Source organism: Lissotriton helveticus, chromosome 11 (genome assembly GCF_964261635.1).
Source record: "Lissotriton helveticus chromosome 11, aLisHel1.1, whole genome shotgun sequence".
NCBI lineage: Eukaryota > Metazoa > Chordata > Amphibia > Caudata > Salamandridae > Lissotriton > Lissotriton helveticus.
Window position 1 is genome coordinate 318,365,334 of NC_136072.1, and position 20,538 is coordinate 318,385,871.

The 20,538-nt window shown below is 44.7% G+C and overlaps 1 protein-coding gene across 1 annotated transcript in view; it reads right to left on the reverse strand.

Moving 5' to 3' along the window:
• CROCC2 (ciliary rootlet coiled-coil, rootletin family member 2) overlaps positions 1-20,538 on the reverse strand; it is a 1,301,560-nt gene that overhangs the window by 1,097,283 nt on the left and 183,739 nt on the right. The window contains exon 5 of the mRNA XM_078665477.1: positions 17,651-17,734. Within this exon, the coding sequence (XP_078521603.1) occupies positions 17,651-17,734 (84 nt within the window). The remainder of the gene's footprint in view (positions 1-17,650; positions 17,735-20,538) is intronic.

Here is a 20,538-nt window from a genome sequence, read left to right on the forward strand (position 1 = left end):
GCTGATGCCCCAGAGGGAAACATAAAAGAGTATTTAACTGTACCCGCTTTAAAGATGAACAGTAAAAAAACATACCCGCCTCCCATTTGTATTGCACAAATATTCTGAAGCGGGTTCCCTAAATTCAAATGCAAGTAAGTCATGACACTTGATTGCAGACTTTCCACACGCAGTCTATCTGTTTTAGTTTTCTTAAGTAATAGCGACTTCAATGGCTTCAAACAGGTAACAGTCTGTAGTACTCTGTCTAAAAATATATCTATTAAACCTATTCCCTCCAATTTTTTTTGACATAAACCAAACAGGGAATAGAAAGTCCCTTATCACAGACCAAACAATCATTGATTATATCCTTTGTTAGTATTGCATCTTCTAAGCTCAAAATGGATAACCAAAGATTGGCCGGTCGGCTAAGAATCAGGGGCCAAATGTAGGTAAAGAGGGTTTTGCGATTCTCAAATTGCGATTTTTAGGGAATTGAAATTAGAGAATGTCAAAAAGCAATGTAGGTAGGATTAGCAAAATATTTTGGGAATCCCACATATTCCTTATTTGCGAATTTCAAATTGAGATTCGCAAATAAGGAATACATTCCCATTAATTCCTATGGGCTAGAAGGCCCATAGAAATGAATGGGAAGACATTCTCAATTTGTGATTCCGAAATAGAGAATCGCAAATTGAGAATGCAATTTCAAGGTTGCAAGGGTGTCAATAGGACACCCTGTTGACCCCTGAAATAAGCATGTGTGCACATGTGGCGCACATACATGCACTAAGGGCATATATGTGCGCCACATGACACTTTGAAAAATGCAAAAAAGGGCATTTTTCAAAGAAATCACAAATTACCACCAACGTGAAGTTGGTGGTAATTTGCGATTCCTTAAGCCAAAATCGCACAACTTGGGGTGCTTCCTACATTGCATTTAAGGAATCGCAATTTGGGATTCCTTAAATGCATTTGCAAAATAGGGAATCGCAAATTTTGCGATTCCCTATTTTGCGAGTGGGTTTTTGTTTGCTACATAGCACACTGTCCAAATTGCGATCGCAAACGCTGAAATTCTGTGAATTTCAGCGTTTGCGATCGCTATTTGGCTTCCTACATATGGCCCCATGTCACTTAAATAGTCCATATCTAACTTGCTGTAGCAGATCAAATGGGAGGTTGATACAGGGACTGACAATAATCTCCTTACAAAACGGTTTTCCTCCCTCTGAAGGTTCATAGTATCAGCTAACCCCCAGACTCCCGCTCCATAAGTCGCTATAGGGGTGCAATGTATTGAATATATTTGCAATAGAGGTTAAAGGGGCCTCCCTCCCTTTGGTGACGGTAAACTAAGTAAGGACCCAAGTGCCCTTGAGAACTTAACTCTGTTTTGCTTAAAAGGAGAAAACCACGACCCAGAGTAACTGAATGTAACCCCCAGATAGGAGAAAGTGCTTGTGCTATGTAAAATAGTCGAACCTACAGTAATGGAATGTAATCTCTCACACTTTAGGTCACATGTCATTGAAAAAGAATTTGTAAAACTAGTTTATAAATTAAGTTTTGCTATAAACGTTACAAAGGAATGGATTAAAAGACGTAGAGATTTAAGGGTCATCAGCATACAGTAATGCAGGAAGGATAGAAGTAATCTTTATTGCTCAGTTAATTAAAACCATTGCAAATATTAATACATGGGAAAAATAAAATTATAAAAAGTGTAAAATGACTATAGGTTCATGATGTTAATAGTCATTGCTACAGAAATGTATACAAATTTTCCACAAAACGTGAGTTAAAATCCGTGAGTCCCTTGGAGAAAGCGAGTACACGATGACAATAGTTTCATGCGGTGGAAAGTCCTTGCTACTAAAATGTGTACTGCTTTCACACCGTGTAACCCTTACGGTAGCATTGGACCCTAGTATTCCTGCGATGACAGTGTAAAAGGCATTGCCCCTGGGTTTTAAGCATCGTTGTAACGTGCGACTTGGCTCACTGTTCAGTGCCCCTTTAATTTGCTTCTTGATTTTTACTGCAGCTGGTGTCTGCCGTCTGGCTTTCCTGTTTCTTTTCTACTTTCTCTAGAAATTTTACAAGATGGAATGCTAATTGGATGTGTTTTCCATCGAAGCAAGCCATGACCGCTTGCCGGCATGTTCTTATGCCCAGTTTATTAAAGGGCACTTTTAAGTGTAACCTGCGCTCTGAGACCAGGCCTTTGCAGGTGCAAATTAGATGTTGAATGTCTTCTTTTGCGTTCCCGCATATTCTGCAGTTGCTTGTTGCTTTGGGCCTTTTCCATGGAGGGAGGTGTTTTTGTGATGGGAGTAGGCCCAGCCGTAGATGTAAGAACTTCTCCTTGATGCTCCTAGTGAACCCAGCTCCTAGGTAGCTTTGGTTGAGGCTGCTTGTATAGCTTTTAATGACCATCCAGCCGTGCGCGCGATTGGCTAGGCTTGCTTTGTCCTCTGTAAATGAGATAGCTCTGACAGATTTGTTAACTAGCTGTTTGAAGATGTTATGGGACCCGCTGCACTTCCAGGCTTCTTGTAGGCACAAGGTGTTTATTGATTGGTTTAAATATTTTGCGGCCGCGCTGTTGCTCTTTCTTTCTATCTCTTTCCATAGGTAGAAGTTGAGACTAGCAGCTTCTCCTCTCTGAATTTTGTGCCATCTTTTAGCATAGGCACCCATTCGCTCCAGGGTTTGATTTCTTAGGCCAAATTCCAGCCTTATTTGTGCCGGCGAGGTGTAAGTGGGCAGACTGAATATCATTCTGATCGCCTTCACTATTGTGCTATTCAATTGCTGAGTGTCTCTCCCTCGTAGGCATTCGCTTCCATACGTTATGGCGGGTGTCAATTTTGCCTGAAGTACTTGAAGTAGGGGAGTGAAGCTTCGGCCAGCTGCTTTCGTTTTTAGGCCCCTTAGTGCTATCGCTATGCTGATACCCCTCCGTTTGATTGCTTCCTTTTGCTGTTGAAATGAGCCCTTGCTGTCCACAATTACGCCGAGGTACTTGTATTCCTCCGCTTTTTCAAGTGTGTGCCCTCCCATGTGCCAGCAGTGCCCTACAGATGATCTTTTGGCATTTATCCTCATTGTTTTGGTCTTTGTGAGGTTGATACTTAGGCTGTTCTCTGTTGCGTACTTAAAGGTTGTGCTGATTAGATGTTGTAGCCCTATTGGTGTTCTACTGATTAGGACAATGTCGTCAGCGTACATTAAATTTGAGAGAGTGAAGCCACCTATGCTTGGAGCATGAGAGTTGCTTTCATCCAGCTGCTGTGCAAGGTCAGACATAAAGATGTTAAATAATGTTGGCGCCAGCACGCACCCTTGTTTTAGGCCTTTTGTGGTTTGTATTTTCCTTGATAGGAGGTCTCCTGTTCCTAACTTGACTTGGACCCAAGTGCCCGTATATAATAAGATCAGCTGTGTTAGTAGCCCCGATGGAATGTTCCTGTCTTCCAGCTTTGACCATAGTAAATTCCTGTTGATGTTGTCAAACGCTGCGGCGAAGTCAATAAAACATAAGTACAAGGGCAGATTGGCTGTCTTCGAGGCGTCGATGAGGAGTGAGAGGGCCAGAATGTTTGTTGATGTGCCCAGTTCTTTTCGGAATCCTGTCTGGGTAATGGGAATTACTGCATTTGCTTCCGACGATTCCGTGAGCTCTTCTAGTAGAAGACCGGCATAGTATTTGGCCTCGTTATCAATTAAGGCTATTAGTCTGTAATTTTTGGGGTCCTTTACGTCGCCTTTTTTATGAATTGGTGCTAATATCGAGCCTCTCCACGACGCTGGGATTGTTGTGGTGTCTATTACCTGTTTGTAAAGAGGTAGTAAGGCCGTAGCCCAGTATTCCGGGTTTTGTTTGTAGAGAATTGGCGGTATCCCGTTGGGGCCTGGCGCTCCCTCCACTTTTCCTTTAACGATCCTGCTTATAATTTGTTTTTCGGTAGGGTTTAATGAAGTAATGACCTGTTTTGGAGGCCCAGCACGAGTTTTGCTGCCCTTCTCTGGTCGGCTGATTGTTGCCATCTCTTTTGCTGTGTTGAAGTGGGCCTGAAGGTAGTTGGACCAGGCATCCTCAGTTAAGTAGGAGCCAATGCTAGTGCTTCTAGAATACTGGAGTTTGTTGACTGTCTTCCAGAATCTTCCGCTCGTGTTGATTCCTTTTGCATCATGGAGAAGTCTGGCCCATAACTCATCCTCTGCTTCCCTTTTTTCGTGCCATATTATTCTTTTTTTACTCTGTTTTAATTTTTGCAGTTCCTTTTGTATTGTGGTGTTAGGTCCGTCTCGATGTAGTTTCCGCAGTAGTTTGTTGATGTTTCTTTTCAGGTGCTTAATCTTGGCGTTTTGCTTTGTGGCCTTGTAGCGGTTTCCGGTTGATTCCGACAGCTTTGTCTGTATGTTGCTGTTTCTATGTTCCTGGTTTATGTGGCTCTTTGGTTTCCTGGTGTGTGCCTGTCCGAGGCCGCTCGTGAATTGCTCCCAGGCGCTTAACTGATCGGGCTGGTTTGTGATGATCTTTTTCCATCGGCTTCTTGCGTCCGTTGTGAAACATTCCAGGTTTGTCGTGTTGCATTTTATTCTTTTCTGTGCCATCGTCAGCGAGCAACCTAAATTTATTGCTGGTGAGGTAGTCGCGGCCCCCTGGAAGTTGAGGCTAAATTCTTGCGGCTGATGATCACTGACAGACATTGTGCCTATTCGGAAGTCCGTGATACTCCCAAAGAGTTGAAGAGATGAGAATGTGTAGTCTAGGATAGAGCTGACGGATGAGTTATGAAAGGTGGCTGTCGGGGGGATGTCGTTTGTGAAGCGACCATTTAGCGCTGCCAGGTTGTGATGTTCTAGGTCCTTTACACTGGTAATGCAGGAAGGGGCGTACCACATAGCATGGCCACGTGATTACTAAGCTCATTTATATACAAAATAAAAAGTAAATGAGCTAATATGCAACCCTGTCAGACCTCCCGAGCAGTACTGAATTCTTCTAAAACTTTCCCCTTATTCCCAAACCTCACTCAGGCCTTGGTACCTGTATATAGAGAAATCTGCAAATACACTATGCATTTTTTTCAATAAGTAGTTGACATAGCTTTGCCCGGGTAACACAGTCGGATGCCATAGAAATATCCATAAAGGCAAGATAAAGCGATGACTGTTTGGCAACAGAATATTACATAACAATCAGGCTTTTTTAGACATTGCTCAACTTCCCCATGCCACTTCAGAAGCCATAGTGACAATTATTTAGCACCTTTTTTTCGTTGATCTATTCTACTATTCTGTTATAAGAAACTCTGCCCAAGATTTTAGCTGGGATATTAATTAGGGAAATAGGGCGGTAGCATTCAGGCTCCGCCCTATTTCCACTTTTAAAAATGGGAACAATAACCGAGGAAGCCCAAGAACAGGGATTTATTTATTTATTTTTATTTCAATCCATGATAATACCAAACACATATAAATCACATCTAAGTCACACTTTTTCTTTTTAAAACAGTGTTTAAAAAAAGATAGGATGGGATAAACAGATGAACCATTACTTTATCCGACACATACTAGTGCAAAACGAGACAGGGACAGAAATGTAATTAATATCCATATATTAGTACGTCATAAATAGTTCTTAAAAGTGATTAAAATTTCTTAGAGAATGGATATTCAGTCCTTCATATACTCAATCACTGGACCCCAGACTTCCATACCCAGTTTCCGTCTTCGTGAGCCTTTCAGAGCATATACACTATTCTAGATTAAAAATAGCAAAAAAATCTAGCTCTCCAAAGCTCAGAAGTCGGAACATCCTTCTGCAACCACATGGAAGCAATACATAATCTAGCTATAGCAGTGGTTAAAAAAATTAAATACCTAGGCTTGTGTATTAACAGCTCGCCCCTTGCATTTTCATCTATCCCCAAGAGCTTATAGGCAGCAGCAATTTTTACAGACCCTCCCCCCGTTATTTCGGAGAGAAATTTCTCGAGATGCTCCACAAAATTTCTCAGTTGTCCACATGAGAAAAATATATGAACTATATCGGCATCTTCTATACCACAACGAAAACATTTCCCATCATTTACCCCTCCCCATTTTAAACATTTTGGCGGGGGTATGATAGAGATTAAACATTGGCTTATAGTGTTGAGAAAGTAAATTAGCAGACATAACTAACGTCCCTGCCAAGTCAACAGAACGTACTACTTGAGTGCCCCGGCACCCTAACCTACTATCCCATTTAAGATTTTGAACATTCAAATCCTCCATTTGAGTATCCAATAGCAGTTTATATAGAGTGCCAATACGGGCATTCTTCCTAATAGCTTCAACCACGGGATTTGGCTCTATACTCTGTCGGGTTTGAATGTATGACGTTACAACGAATTCCGTTGCAACGCATGCCTTTACCACGCATGCGTTACAACGGAATTCGTTTACCACGCATAACCTTTCCCTCGACTACTTGCGTGGTGACGTCATACGTCGTTAAGAGGAAACGGAATTTTTTTCCGATTTCTCTTAAACGACGCTGATTATGTGCAGATCCCGACGGGACTTCTGGTGAGTTTTTTTTATTTGGGGGGGAGACCCCCCCAAGCCCCCCTTTTTTTACTTTTTACCTTTACCACATATGCCTTTACTACAAACCTCGTAGTAAAGGTATGCGTGGTAAAGGCTTTAGTGGTAACCACGCATGCATTGTACTGCATGCGTGGTTAAAGATTTCGTGGAAACGGCTTCGTTGTAAAGGCCGTTTCCCGTCGGGTTTTACACAAATTGTCGCAGATTTCTAGGTAACCGATATTTGTCCGTTAGCATAGCATAAGATGCCATGCTCCCATTGGTATATAGATGTCCAATATATACAATCCCTTTAATCCTCCATCAATCTATAGTTCTATCCCAGAATACAGATGGTAATAACCCAGTCGCAGACATTGGAGTATAATAGGAAAACCTTTCAAGTTGATACCACTTCCGTACAGCCTTCCAGACCTTATAAGCAGTGTTTAACACCTTGAACCTACTTTTATTGTAATAGCTGAACTCCAGGATCACAAATAGACGGCTCTTGGCATCCGCACCTAAAAGCATCTGATAGATAGATGGCGATTCTGCTATATTAGACACCCCTTCATCAGTTAATAGAATTTGCATGTTTTGCAGAATGCAGGTGTAATAATATAGAGTAAAATCAGGAACTGCCCAGCCACCCTTCCCATGAGGTAGTGTGATGACAAAAAACCCTAGTATGATGAAAGATGAAGCTCCAAAGATCAGAACGTAACCTGAGGGCCTAGTTGCAAAAAAGCCAAGTTTTCAAAACCTTTCTGAAGGCAAGCAAGCCAGAAGCCGAACGCATGGCGGGGGTAACTTATTCCATGCTTTGACTGCCAATAAAGAAGCTACTTCATTTCCAGTTCGCTTTTTTTGAAAAATCTGTGGTCGACCACGGTTCTGGTACCTGCAGTGAATTATTCGGATTGCTGTTTTCTGTCTGCTACACTATACAGGCTTTATTGCTTAATCTTCTTACCGATCCAGAGATTTGCTTTACTGCTGCTGCTGTGTGATTCGACTATATCAGCCATTGTCCCCTTGAAGCACCCGTGTATTAGGTCTTGCATGTAACAGGACTGGACAGGGGTTGGAGAGAGCCCCCCTCCCCCATTCATACACCATTATATCACTACCAGTACTTGTACTAGTACTTTCTGTGTTTGGGATGGGGGTTCCTGAGGTGTGCAGTTTTTGAATTGTATTGGTGGGATTCCAACGCTACCCTGATTCATGGTTTTACGGTCCTATTGAAATCTCTAATTGGCCTCTCATATTATATGAAACAAGAGCAATGGGGAAAAAGAAGTTACAGGCTCGTGCCCCTGCACCCCATGCCAACACCACTATGGACGCATTCCTGCAATGTTCAGTGGGTGTCATTAACAAGGAGATTGAGCTGGCTGAACGTTGCTTATCCCTCATCTTGCATTTTGCCACCTCTGGGGACTTTTAGCACCCGGGTCCAGGGGTCTAGGGAGGTGTCACTGCCTTAATAGTAGAGGACATGGAGGGACATTTATCATCTCTACATATCACATCTGTGGAGGAACCTACCTCCCTACACAGGTACCGGAAGGTGCCCATCCCCCTGGAGCTTAAAGTTATAGTGGGTACAATTAAGGCCCGTGCGGTAGCAGAAAAAAAGGAAGAGACTAGAGATGGGCAGCAAATCCAAACCCAAACATGCCAAGGCATATATTGTGCCTCAGGTGGTTCATTTCCCTACAGGGGATGGACTATACAGTGGAACATAGACCTGGGAGTAACCATGTCAATGCAGATGGACTCTCCAGATATTGCCACTTAGAACATGAAGACTCAACTGGTCAAGGTTAGTTTAATGTCCCTGCGTTTGGGGGTGGGGGGGTTGTGTAGGAGAGTAGGATCTGCTGACTATGGTTACACCCACTTTTTGCTGTGGTTCACTGGTTTATCGACTTTAGTCTGGCTGTGGCCCTGCTAATCAGGACCACAGCCTAGCTGTTCTCTCTAAATTGATTGCATGTACATTAGGTACACTCCAGATTGGTTACTGGGTGACCCATGTGAGTCCCTAGTATATGGTACCTTCGGTACCAAGGGCATAGGTACCCCAGAGGCCTACCAGGGGCTGAGGCATGTATTATGCACTTGCAGCCTGGGTAAGGTGGTGTAAGCACTCTTACTGAGATATAGTATACCTATATCTACCATTTAAAACAGACACATATTAACCTATAAGTCACTCCTATGGCAGGCCTTGACAATCCTGAAGGCAGAGTGCTTGGTTTTGAGTGAGAGGGTGCCCTAGCATGAGCTGAGTCCCTCTGCAGTTTTTGGAATCCCTTCCTTATAGCTATTCTGTGATATGGACATACCATATACTCTTAAGTGCATTATAATCCTCGCGGTTAATGCTAACTTTGGTTTAGCTTTATCAAAACATGTCATGTTGGGTTTCAAACACTTTGGAATACTACCCCCCCCCCCCCCACCAGTTCTGGCGGCGGGGTTAGCATTCCACCCTTCTAGAGGGAGAAGACATGTACACACTTACTTTCCCGGTAATAGTTTAAAAGAGCCCCAGCATCACATAATGGATGTGGCTGCCACAGACACGAGTCTGACCTCCTGCTGATGGACGAAACTCCGGCAGGGGAGGCCTGGACAATAGGTTTTCTGTCCAGGGAGGTGCCAGCACCTCCCCAGACGGGCTTTAGTGTATTTGGGCAATGTGGGTTGCATTCAGTGAATGCTTTTCGGGCACTGCCTGGGGCACACAAGCTGTACCATGCATTTCCCAGTTCAAACCGGTTGCTGGGGCACTCAGCCCCAGCTCTGGCGCTAAACTGTACAAAGGGGAAGGGGTGTAACTACTCCCTCCCCAGGTCCTCCCATAGGTGGGACCTTAGAGTAAGTCCATCCCCTAAACTTAGTATAAGTATAGGAACCCAGTCCCTAGGACTTTAAATTACCCTGGACGAAACTCTGAAACAGAAATATTGGACCTTCGACATTCCATATCGACTGGAAGACGGAAGAAATCTCCCTTGGGATCAAGGAGTGACTCCCTTGTTCAAACAGGCACTAAAGAAGCATCTTGCCGGTCTGCATTTTCGAGGCTCTCGCCTGATCCCGAAGAATCTGCAACACCGGACACAGACTTCCAGACATCTCCGAGGCTGACACGAGTCCCCAGTGAAGCTGAGACCTGTATCTATCACGAGAGACGTGGGACCGGAACTCCTGGACATCCTGCACATTTGCTAGTGCATCGACTTCCAGAGCTTTCCTGAAGTTGTGCATTGGGCTACTTGTAGTCCAAGCCCTGAGCACCTTTTGCATCAAAGATTGAAGGCCTACACTCCACAAGTGTTCCGTGGGCCCGCTTTCAGCATTTCTGCTGGAGGCGCCTTCGCAATCCCTAGTCCGTTGGCTAGTGGGTCCCACGAAGGAATCTATTTTGTTTCTTGGGGAGAGGTGTGGTGCCGCGGCCAGGGCGTCTGACGCTGGAATCTGAGAATCACGGTTCGATCCCCAGTGCCGGCGGCAGATTAGCCCAGCACCATGTGACTCTGGGCAATAGCTTGCTTAATCTTCCCGACGGCCCCCAGCGCCTAGAGCCCCTCACGGGTGATTGTTCGCGCTTTACAAAATGTGGATTATTATCTTGGGCTTTCCTGGTTGCTCCAGACGTGCCCTGACTCCCCACCACAGGGTGAGTCCCTCAGACCTTGCTGGTCTGCACCGAAGCCAATCTTGTAATCTTGCGTGGGTTGCTGTTGCCAAGGCTTGTTGGGTCCAATCTGGATACCGACGCTGCAGCATACGACATCCTTCCTGGGTCAGCTCAAATCCAGCTTCTGGTCATCGTCGACGCCTCCTGGACCTCGTGGCTGAAGAGTCAACCTTCACCTACTTCACTTGAAAGCACCCGACATCGGCTGGCATCCTCTTTTCGCCATCCTGGTCACTGGCTAGTGACCCAGACTCTGTCCCCTCTGCTTTCAGGTTCTTCAGATCTCCGATCCACCCCTGGATCCATCCGGACACTTTTCTCCTGGTCGCATGCAGCACTTCTTTGCAGCTCTCCATTGGAAACGACGACGAAACCCGACACGAAAAGACACCTATGCACCCGGCTTCCCTGGGTGAGGTAACACCAGTACGTCCGTGCTCCCGTGGGTCTTGACTATCGAAGTGTCCAGTACTGAAGGGGTTCTACCGTAGTCCACTCCCAAGTGTCCTTAATCTTTAACTTTGTAACTTAAACTTTCGCCATAGAAGTCAATGGTGATTCGTGGCTGCGTTTAGACACTGCACACGTCCCCCGTGGGTCTCCTGCGTCCCTACCTTGGGTGGTTCCTGGTTGCCCCAGCGGTTCTACAGGCCTAGCTTCTATCCCTCACGTGGTTCTTATACCAATTTCTTTCTATATGGTTTGTGAAGACCCTAGGGCAAAACATATATTGTGCTAATTTACTGTGTGCTATTTAAGTTCTTGTATTGGAAGTTTGCCTCTAGCCTCATAAAGAGACTAGAGGGGTGTATTTTAGAATAAATACATATATTTTATATATTTATATATATATATACCTGGTGTGGTGCTCTTTCATTTGATCATTCGAGAGATTATAGACTGGTAAAACAAGCTGCTCTCCACAGCTATCACTAGGATAGCTTCCTATAAAGGTTGTCTTAAACCTACCATCAATGAGGGTCGTTTGGACTGGTGCAAGGTGCCCACTAGAATAGTGGACATCATATGGTTCGGGCTGGACTGTTCCCATGAGGCACAGGGACAGACTGATTTGCATATAGCCATGTCTGAACTGGGGTGGCAGAGTGGGCTAAAGAACGGTGATGGATTAAACCCAGATCTTTTGACTGGGTGTGAGTGTTTTATTGGTTCAGATGCTCCGTCCATCTCCACCCCCTTTTGTACCGCTTTTGGCCGCCTTAAGTGTGGCAGGGTATGCTCAGACATGAGTCCCTTGCTCACTTTGCCACTGGATTCAAGCAAGCCGGGCTGAAGACGGCTGTAATGCCAGAAACCCGTCCTCGGAAGCTTGTTTCCGGTCCAGGGAAGGCATGGCTTGGCAGTTCGGGCTGGACTGTTCCCATGAGGCACAGGGTCAGACTGATTTGCATATAGCTATGTCTGAACTGGGGTGGCAGAGCTAAAGAACGGTGATGGATTAAACCCAGATCTTTTGACTGGGTGTGAGTGTTTGATTGGTTCAGATGCTCCGTCCATCTCCACCCCCTTTTGTACCACTAGAATAGTGGACATCATATGCCAGGCCAACGTCTCACATATATAACCCAACTCACAGCTCCCTCAACACCCAGCAGTATCATGCCTAGTGGAAAAGACAGCTTAGAGAGTTTAATGGACTCAATGTTTGATAGATTTATGGGGGTTTACGATGGTAAATTGGAACCAATGTGTGCTCAGTTAGTCACAATAGAGTTAGCACTGACAAGTCAAAATGATCCAGCTCCCATCACAGGCATACAAGGGGTCGAATCTAACCCCATTACCCCCCCCCCCGGCCCAAAACACTGATACATCACAGGCTGTTTGCAATCCGTTGGAGGGGAGAGCCATTGAGATACTAAGTTGAGCAGGTCAATAATCTGCCAATTATACCACACACCCAACAGACACCTAATGAACCCTCTAATGAGATGACTCAGGAACGACACCAGCCTGGGCAAGTTTTTGTTCGTCAAACACTATAGCACCTAACTTGCCACCAGGAGCTATCCCTTATGGTATTGTGCTGGGAAACGTCCCTCCTCTCAAGGCCGGTTCAATTGAAAGTTTTAGCTACTGAAGAAGAAAGCGATGCATTGGTTAGATTCTAATTCTATGCTGGGGGTTTAAGTTGGCGGTTGGATTACTATGGTACAAAGAGTAAACTGGATAGGCAACACGGCCATATCCCTGGATGAAGATTGTGTTATTATACATTTTATTAGGCCATCAGTGGTGTGAAGAATCCTTGCTTCACTTAGGCCCCTAGATGTTAACCAGGGCACAGGATGGGTGCGCCCTTGGCCCGGGCTTTGCTCGGGTAAGGTCTGCACCGCAGGAGATCTTCAGGTATTATGTAGCGCACGTTAGTTTTAGCTGGTCCTTGAAGTCACTGGACAGGGAGATGCAGATACGGCCTCCAGCACTTGGCGTACCGTGCCGGGGGAGATCTTCAGGCGCAATGCCGTGTGCGTCTGGGCAAAAGGGATGCGGCTGGTGACAATCCCCTCCTTGTTTTCGGAGTTAGCTGGTCCTGGAAGTCCCTGGATAGGGAGATGCAGATATGACCGTCCGCACTCTGCAGTCCTTCTGAATCTTCCACAGGTCCAGGAGTGTTCCAGCCGTGGTCGGCAGTAGGAGTTCCTGCAGGGTGGTGACGTGGGGAGGGGGAGGGGCAGGGAGGGGTGGTAGTAATGTATGGATTACGGAGTTTAACAGGTAAGTTTATTTATTTATTTAATGCGATTTTATATAGCGCAAACTTTACCCGAAGGTGTCAGAGCGCTTTACATAAGAACCAGTTGCAAAACATAAGCGCTAAGGATTACATGCGTTACATAAAAGATACAAACAGAAAGAATTGCAAATGTACAAGATGTAAAGTCACACAAGGAAGGGATACGAATGGATATACTCCAAGAGTCACATAGGAATGGTAGAGAGTACAAAGGTCTACTGCATAAACTAGTGATTAGAGTTATCTCTATATACATAGGGAAGGGATACGAATGGATATACTCTAAGAGACACATAGGAATGGTAGAGAGTACAAAGGTCTACTGCATTTACTAGTGATTAGAGTTATCTCTATATACATAGGGAAGGGATACGAATGGATATACTCTAAGAGTCACATAGGAATGGTAGAGAGTACAAAGGTCTACTGCATATACTTGTGATTAGAGTTATCTCTATATACATAGGGAAGGGATACGAATGGATATACTCTAAGAGTCACATAGGAATGGTAGAGAGTACAAAGGTCTACTGCATATACTAGTGATTAGAGTTATCTCTATATACATAGGGAAGGGATACGAATGGATATACTCTAAGAGACACATAGGAATGGTAGAGAGTACAAAGGTCTACTGCATTTACTAGTGATTAGAGTTATCTCTATATACATAGGGAAGGGATACGAATGGATATACTCTAAGGGTCACATAGTATTGGTAGAGAGTACAAAGGTCTACTGCATATACTAGTGAATAGAGTTATCTCTATATACATAGGGAAGGGATACGAATGGATATACTCTAAGAGTCACATAGGAATGGTAGAGAGTACAAAGTTCTACTGCATATACTAGTGATTAGAGTTATCTCTATATACATAGGGAAGGGATACAGATGGATATACTCTAAGAGTCACATAAGAATGGTAGAGAGTACAAAGGTCTACTGCATATACTAGTGATTAGAGTTATCTCTATATACAGAAAAGCAGAGTTCCATTAAGTGGGGTCGGAGGGGGGATGCAGTCACAGCACCATGGGAGGGTGGGAGGGATACACAGGTATGGAGAAAAAGGCAAATCAGAAAAGGGAAGAAACATTTGAGGATCGTCGAGGGGGAAACGAGGGAAAAGGGTTAAAGGACGAGGGAATGGACAAGATGGCGGGTCAGGGTCCAAAGAAAAGCGGCCGAGAGCAGCAGCAAAATGGCGGCCAGGACAAAAGAAAAAGTAAAGAAGTCAAGGAGAGTCCGTGGCGTAGTTTGATTCATTCGAGTGTGGCTGCAGGACTGCTGCCTGCATCTGGTGTCTTCACGGCCCCACTGCTTTGTTTTGCGGAGGGGTGTGTGTGTCCCGAGGGCCGCTCCGCACGGGCCCTCTCTGCTGGCCCAGAATTGCCGGGGCTGCTGCAGACGTGGAGCGGCCGGGGAGCGCAGCCAGGGCTCACCTTTCTCGGCGGGGGCTGCTTGGTGACCTTTTCGGAATAGTCGTCACTCTCTCCTTAACTGCTCAATGTTGCCTCCATACTGAGCGCGGTAGGAGCCGTCACCTCTGCACCCGTCTCTGATGTGCTCACTCTCCACGAGCGCATCCGTAGGGGGGGCGCTGCCTCTCTTGCAGCTGGCTGTTCACGGTGCTCTGTCTCCGAAGCGCTTGCCGCGCGGGGTCGCAGTCCAGCCCGCACCAGCTCCTGCTCTGCCCCTCCGGTGTGATTGCTGGGGGGGGGGGGTCTCTGGGCTTATTTCAGGACTTGCGGTTGGCAAAGGAAGGGGGACACCCACCGCTTTGATCTGCCTCGGCTCCGTCCTAGCTATCCTCCCAGCTGTGTTACTCCACCCTGGTCGCCGCCATCTTGGCTCACCTCGCGGCTGCAATCGGCTCCCCGAACTTTGCAGATTTCAGGCTCTCATCCGGGATTTCTTAGTCTGCGTGGTACAGCACTACCTTGTGCAGCTATGAGTGTGCACTGTAGGATCCCCGGATTTGCTCAGGGCGTCCGGATGACCTCGGATGGCGGCCAACCGACCGGCGCTCGTGAGCTTGCTGCTCACTTCATCGTAACATCGTAACGTAAACATATAAATAAATAAAACGAATTTCGTTGCGCGCACAGCATCGCATTTGGTGATGCAATGCACGCAACTAAATTAGTTTTATTTATTTATATGTTTACTTACCTGTTAAACTCCGTAATCCATACATTACTACCCCCCACCCTGCCCCTCCCTCTCCCCATGTCACCGAGCTGCAGGAACGCCTACTGACGACCGCGGCTGAAGTGTTCTGAGTAGAGGTTCTGAATGTGCCACATTTATATCCAGTACCAGCCTTTGTGTAGGTGAAATCCCTGGCCTACACCCAAAACCAGTTTTGGCCTGTTCTTCCCCTTACCCTGGGTGTGGCTCCAAATGGTCTAGGGTGACAAAGGCAAGAGAGAGCCTGGTGTCGGGCTCATCCTTATCTCTGCTGCAGGCAGGGTGCTTTGAAGTATAATGTGGGAAGGGCCCTTTGAACCTTTAGGGCCTACCTGAGGGCTGACTTACAAGTATTAAAAAAGGAAGTCTTGGGTTTGGAAATGTTTTATTTTGCAAAGTCAAAATGGTAGTTTAGAACTGCACTACAGGCAGCAGTGGCAGGCCTGATATATATTTTACAGTGCTACTTGAGTGGGTGGCACACTGAGTGCTGAAGCCGGGTTAGGGTCCGGCTGCATGATGACTAGATGCACTTTTGTCTTTTCCAGCACATCATCAGTCAGGCTTGTTTACTCCAGTCCCTGCACGGTTTGGCGCAGAGCAGTCTTGATTCCCTAGCAAAATGTCTGCAAAATTTGGAGTCGTCTTAAGAAAAACAAAAGTTAGGAGCGGAGTTTCGGAACATCGCCGAAAGACGTGCACGGAAAGGAAATGACGTTTGGAGGCAGTGATAGCTCTTCTATGCGACTCCGCTCTATCACATGCAGGGCAGCACAAAGCCTAAGTGGAGTTGCAGGGCGCCACCTGCCCATGCACAGGTGCACTGCTGTTGAGATTCTCTGGATCCAGTCTGGTATCTGCAGATATTCTAAAGGTGTGGAATCAGTAGTTAGAAGTGTCCATCAGGAATGCTTCTTTGCCGGATTTGTGCTAGTGCCTATCAGGAAAAAGCTTTCATGAAACTGGACTATGATATCTCTGGTTTAATTTATTATTTCAGCAGAAATTCTACAGATCAAGTTACGTTTATTAAGATGGAGACAAACGCTTTTAAAAGGGAAAAGACAAAAGTCCAACATTTTTTTAAAGCAAAACAATTAAACCGATAAAATATTATCTCAAAGAATCAAATCTATTTAATTTCAAACATTTGCAACATACTACTACCTTACGCAGGCCCACTGCAGCAAAGTTACGCTCATACATCCCTTATTTTAGTGTCAGCTCCTTGGCAATTGACACTGCTCCCGAAAACTTTTTATTTAGGTAAGATTATCTCACATATTGTGGGTCAGGCAAATGGTTTATGAAGTTTTGGTTCTATCCCAGCACTAATATTATCCCTCCTTTTGGTCTGCGTCACATAATAAAGTAGCAGCATTGCTGCTGTACCTAGTTGCAAATATCAAATGTTATTTTAGTATTCATTTGTTTAATGCAGTATTGACATTAGTACTGTCTTGCAGCGCTGTCTGGTTTTGGTACTTTCACATGGTATTTCGAGGATTCCATCACGGAACACAGTTTGTTTTCTGTTTAAGTATTATCGTAAGTAGTGTAGGTGGGATGTGTCTGGTGTGCATAACCGGAAGTCATCAGCAAACTCAGTTATGACTGTGGTGTTGTGTTAATGGCCACAGTGTCCCCTTGAACTCATTCAGCTGTATGCTGTTCAATAGATGTTGGTTTCATATATTGTAAGCGTAGTAAGGTTCAACAACATGATGCCTCAAAGCTGTTTTGGAAGTGGGCACATTGGTTTGACCAAGTGTGCAGTAATATGCTTTTGTGCACTGGTTAATAGCCAACAATTTGGAATATCTGAGCTGTGTAGGGTCGGTGTGGAAAGTCCCGTCTAATGTGTTGTGTTGAGTATTTTTTTTGCCGCCATGATGGAAGTCTTGTGATGAGCTTGATGATAACCAGCTGCAATGTGCACTTATGTGGATGCATGAATGATCTAGTTTCAATGGAATTTGTATTTTTAGGCTACAACGAGCAATAATTTCTGGTTTAGGATTGGATGGGCAAGTCAATGAACTTGGTCTACACCATTGGCTATGAAACGCATGTTAAACTGAATTAAGCATAAAAATCCGCCAAAGATCTGGAGATTAATTGCAGAAGTTCTCATGGTGCCTTCAATGTAAGTTGAATGAGTATTCATTTGTTGTTGTCACTATCTAATATAATCAGAATAATTTATGTTGTGCACTTCTAACAAGCGTTGGCAAAGCCAACCAGTCTCCCCAGCAATACTCGGGCACAAAGCTACTTGCTTTGCTGATATCCCTTTGCTTTGTCATCAGCCATCATGAAACAGTAGCGTGATGATCCCTGAACCTGAGACCATCAGAGAGCGAAAGAACTAGCCAGACTAAGGACAACAAAAGAAGAACAGACTAACCGTCAGTTTTTGATGTTCAGACTCTGAGGTGTTCTCCAGAAGCTGCTGCTCCAACTCTCCACATCTTTTCTTGTACTGCAACACCTGTGAGAGAGGAGTTACAGGTCACAAAGTGGTCTGAAAATGGGGAAATGACAAAATAATTCCATTACTCTGATTCCATTGTTCCTCGATCCACTTATTAATATGTAATGGCGATTCTGCCTTCACAGATTCTTTAATCAACCCCCCTCCAAACACTAAACGACCCCTCCAGGCATGTATACAGGAATCACCTACCAAGAAGGCCTCCTGCTTTTTACTCAAGCCCCACCCTCTCCACTGGATGAGACTAAATGGTAACTTTGAGGGAGGGCAGTAAATGATGACTGGACAGAGGATTATTGGACTCAGAGTAATGGAATTAGTGTAAGTAATTTAGTCCTCACCCCATAGTCCTTTATTCCTTGTACCTGTCATTACATTACTATGAGGAAAATATTCAAGCACAAATAATTTAGCAAGGATGAACTCCTGGTATTAAAAAAAACACAACAGACTCAAGACCAAACAAACCTGGAGCAAACTGATACTTCATGCCTATTTCTTCATAGCAGAAAGAATCCCATAATAAAAGCAAGCTTGGACCATAAAGGGACTTTTCAGTAAAATCGAGGATGATCACTTTGTTGCCTACATCAACTCCTTCCACTTGGTGATGTTTTTCAAGAAACTTGGTCTCGTGAGGATCTAGACCTTCCGCCATTGTTGGTCTACAGAAAACCGGAAGGTAAAACTCATATGCTGGGCAGTCCTGCTGGGGGCCTAGCCATCTATGTAGAGGCTGAACAATGCAAAAATAGAAGAGATCAAAATCGACCATCCTATATCGCAAGTAGTAAAAGTCTCAGAATGCCTGCCATTCAGTGCTCTTCCCCTGCTGATTATAAACGTTTATATCCACCCATGCCTGCTAAAAAGTAAGAAACAAGGAACGTTTTATTGGCCTTCATTACTGTCCAAACAACTAAGGATCCATCACCGCTCATATTATCTTCTGGTGATTTTAATATGAAACTAATGCAGGTTGCAACAAGTGATAAAATAGTAGATATATTTGATCAGATCTGGCACATACCCAAATTTCAACCATCCACAAAGAGAAAGGATGCCAGGGGGCAAAACTTTATAAATGAAGTGGAGAATCTAGGACTGAGAGCTATGAATGGTCGCATTAACCCAGACATACCGGCTCAGTCAACTTACCATTCAGCAACCTCCAGTTCAATAATGGACTATACTTTCGTCCCTTTTGCTCCATTTCAAATCGTTATACATTATGAACTGGGAAGCCAGCTGGAAGGTGACCATCAACCACAGAGGATCCTGCTATGCTTAAACTGTTCAATGAATGATCAAGTCCAGCCGGAGATAGGCACAATCTCTACTATTGACTACAGAAGGCTTTACTGGACAATGGATTCCATCGAGAGGGTGGACAGTAATGCCTGGTACAAATGGGAGCAGGTATTTGAAGTAATTATTGACCCACTGGATCAGTGGGCCTAACTCTCTGAGCTTTTGGAGGATCAACATCGGCCTGAGGGGTCCTAAATGCCTCGGGTTCAGTACTGGTCCGGCCAAAAAGGGCTTCGGCTCAACTCATAGCAGCCAAGAAGAAGCGGAATCGTGCACAATGGTTACTTCGCAATAGTTCGAATTTTTTTTATTTTTTTTATTGGCATTCCAACAAATTGACATTTATTTCCATTTAAACAGAGGAAAAAAACCTACAGACCGGTATTCAAATATTCTACAAGAAATTTCCAATAGTCCCTAGGCCTTGATCTTGCTGGCAATTCTTCTTCATAAGTTTGCAGTGTATCCCTACAGTAAGCTAGATCCTGAAGCCATTGTTTGGTCCGTGGCACATTCCTACTACCCCATTCCATTGACACCCTGCGTTTTGCCATGAGCAAAGCAATCGCACAAAACTTGCGTCTCACAGCACGGACTCCCGGAAGCAATCCTAATGAACATGTACGTATATTACATTCGATATGTATGCCCTCCATAGCGCTCAATATTTGCGACACCTGTCCCCATATTTCGCTATTTCAGCACAAGACCAAGCAAGGTGAATAAATCCTGCGTTTTCACCCTTACACCGTTGACATCTTGAGTCTGTTCTTAGTCCAAATCTATAGAGTCGTGCAGGAGTATGATATGTTTGGTGCAGATATTTTAGATGCAGTATGCGTAAATTACTATTTGGGGTCAATATACTTGTGTGTATTCCAGCTATGGTCCATTCTTGTTCGGTCAACGGAGTGTCCAAACATGCATTCCATTTGTTCAGTGCTTTTTGCGCATTTGCCGCTATATCCGCCTGCAAGTAACTGTATAATTTGGACACCAGATGGCTAGGGGTAGGAGTAGTGAGTAACATTTGCAACGCTGTTAACTGTTGCGGTTCTGCAGGATAAGATGGATATAATTTCTTTACTGCCCCTTGGAGCCTGTGATAAGTGAATTTAAACAGGAGCGTCTGATTACTGACAAATGATAGGTCTTCTAGTGTTTTAAATACCCCCTCATTGTACATGTCTCCCATAGTGTCTATACCCACTTGTTTGAGCAACCCCATTCCAACCTCTTCCTGGGTCACTGACAATTGCGGGTGATGATGTAGCAACATTGCCGGTGCATATAGTGGTAGTTTATTTGCCTTTCTAGCCATCCTATTCCAGGCATCATTCGTTGTATCAATAGTATTTATATCTCTGTTATGTAGCGGTGGCCTGCAATGTGTTATAATTGCATTCAGTGGTGTTGGTAGCGCGTCCCCCTCTTCAATGGTTACATGTGTAAGATAAGGTATTTTGTGGTACCAGAAATGAGCATACTGA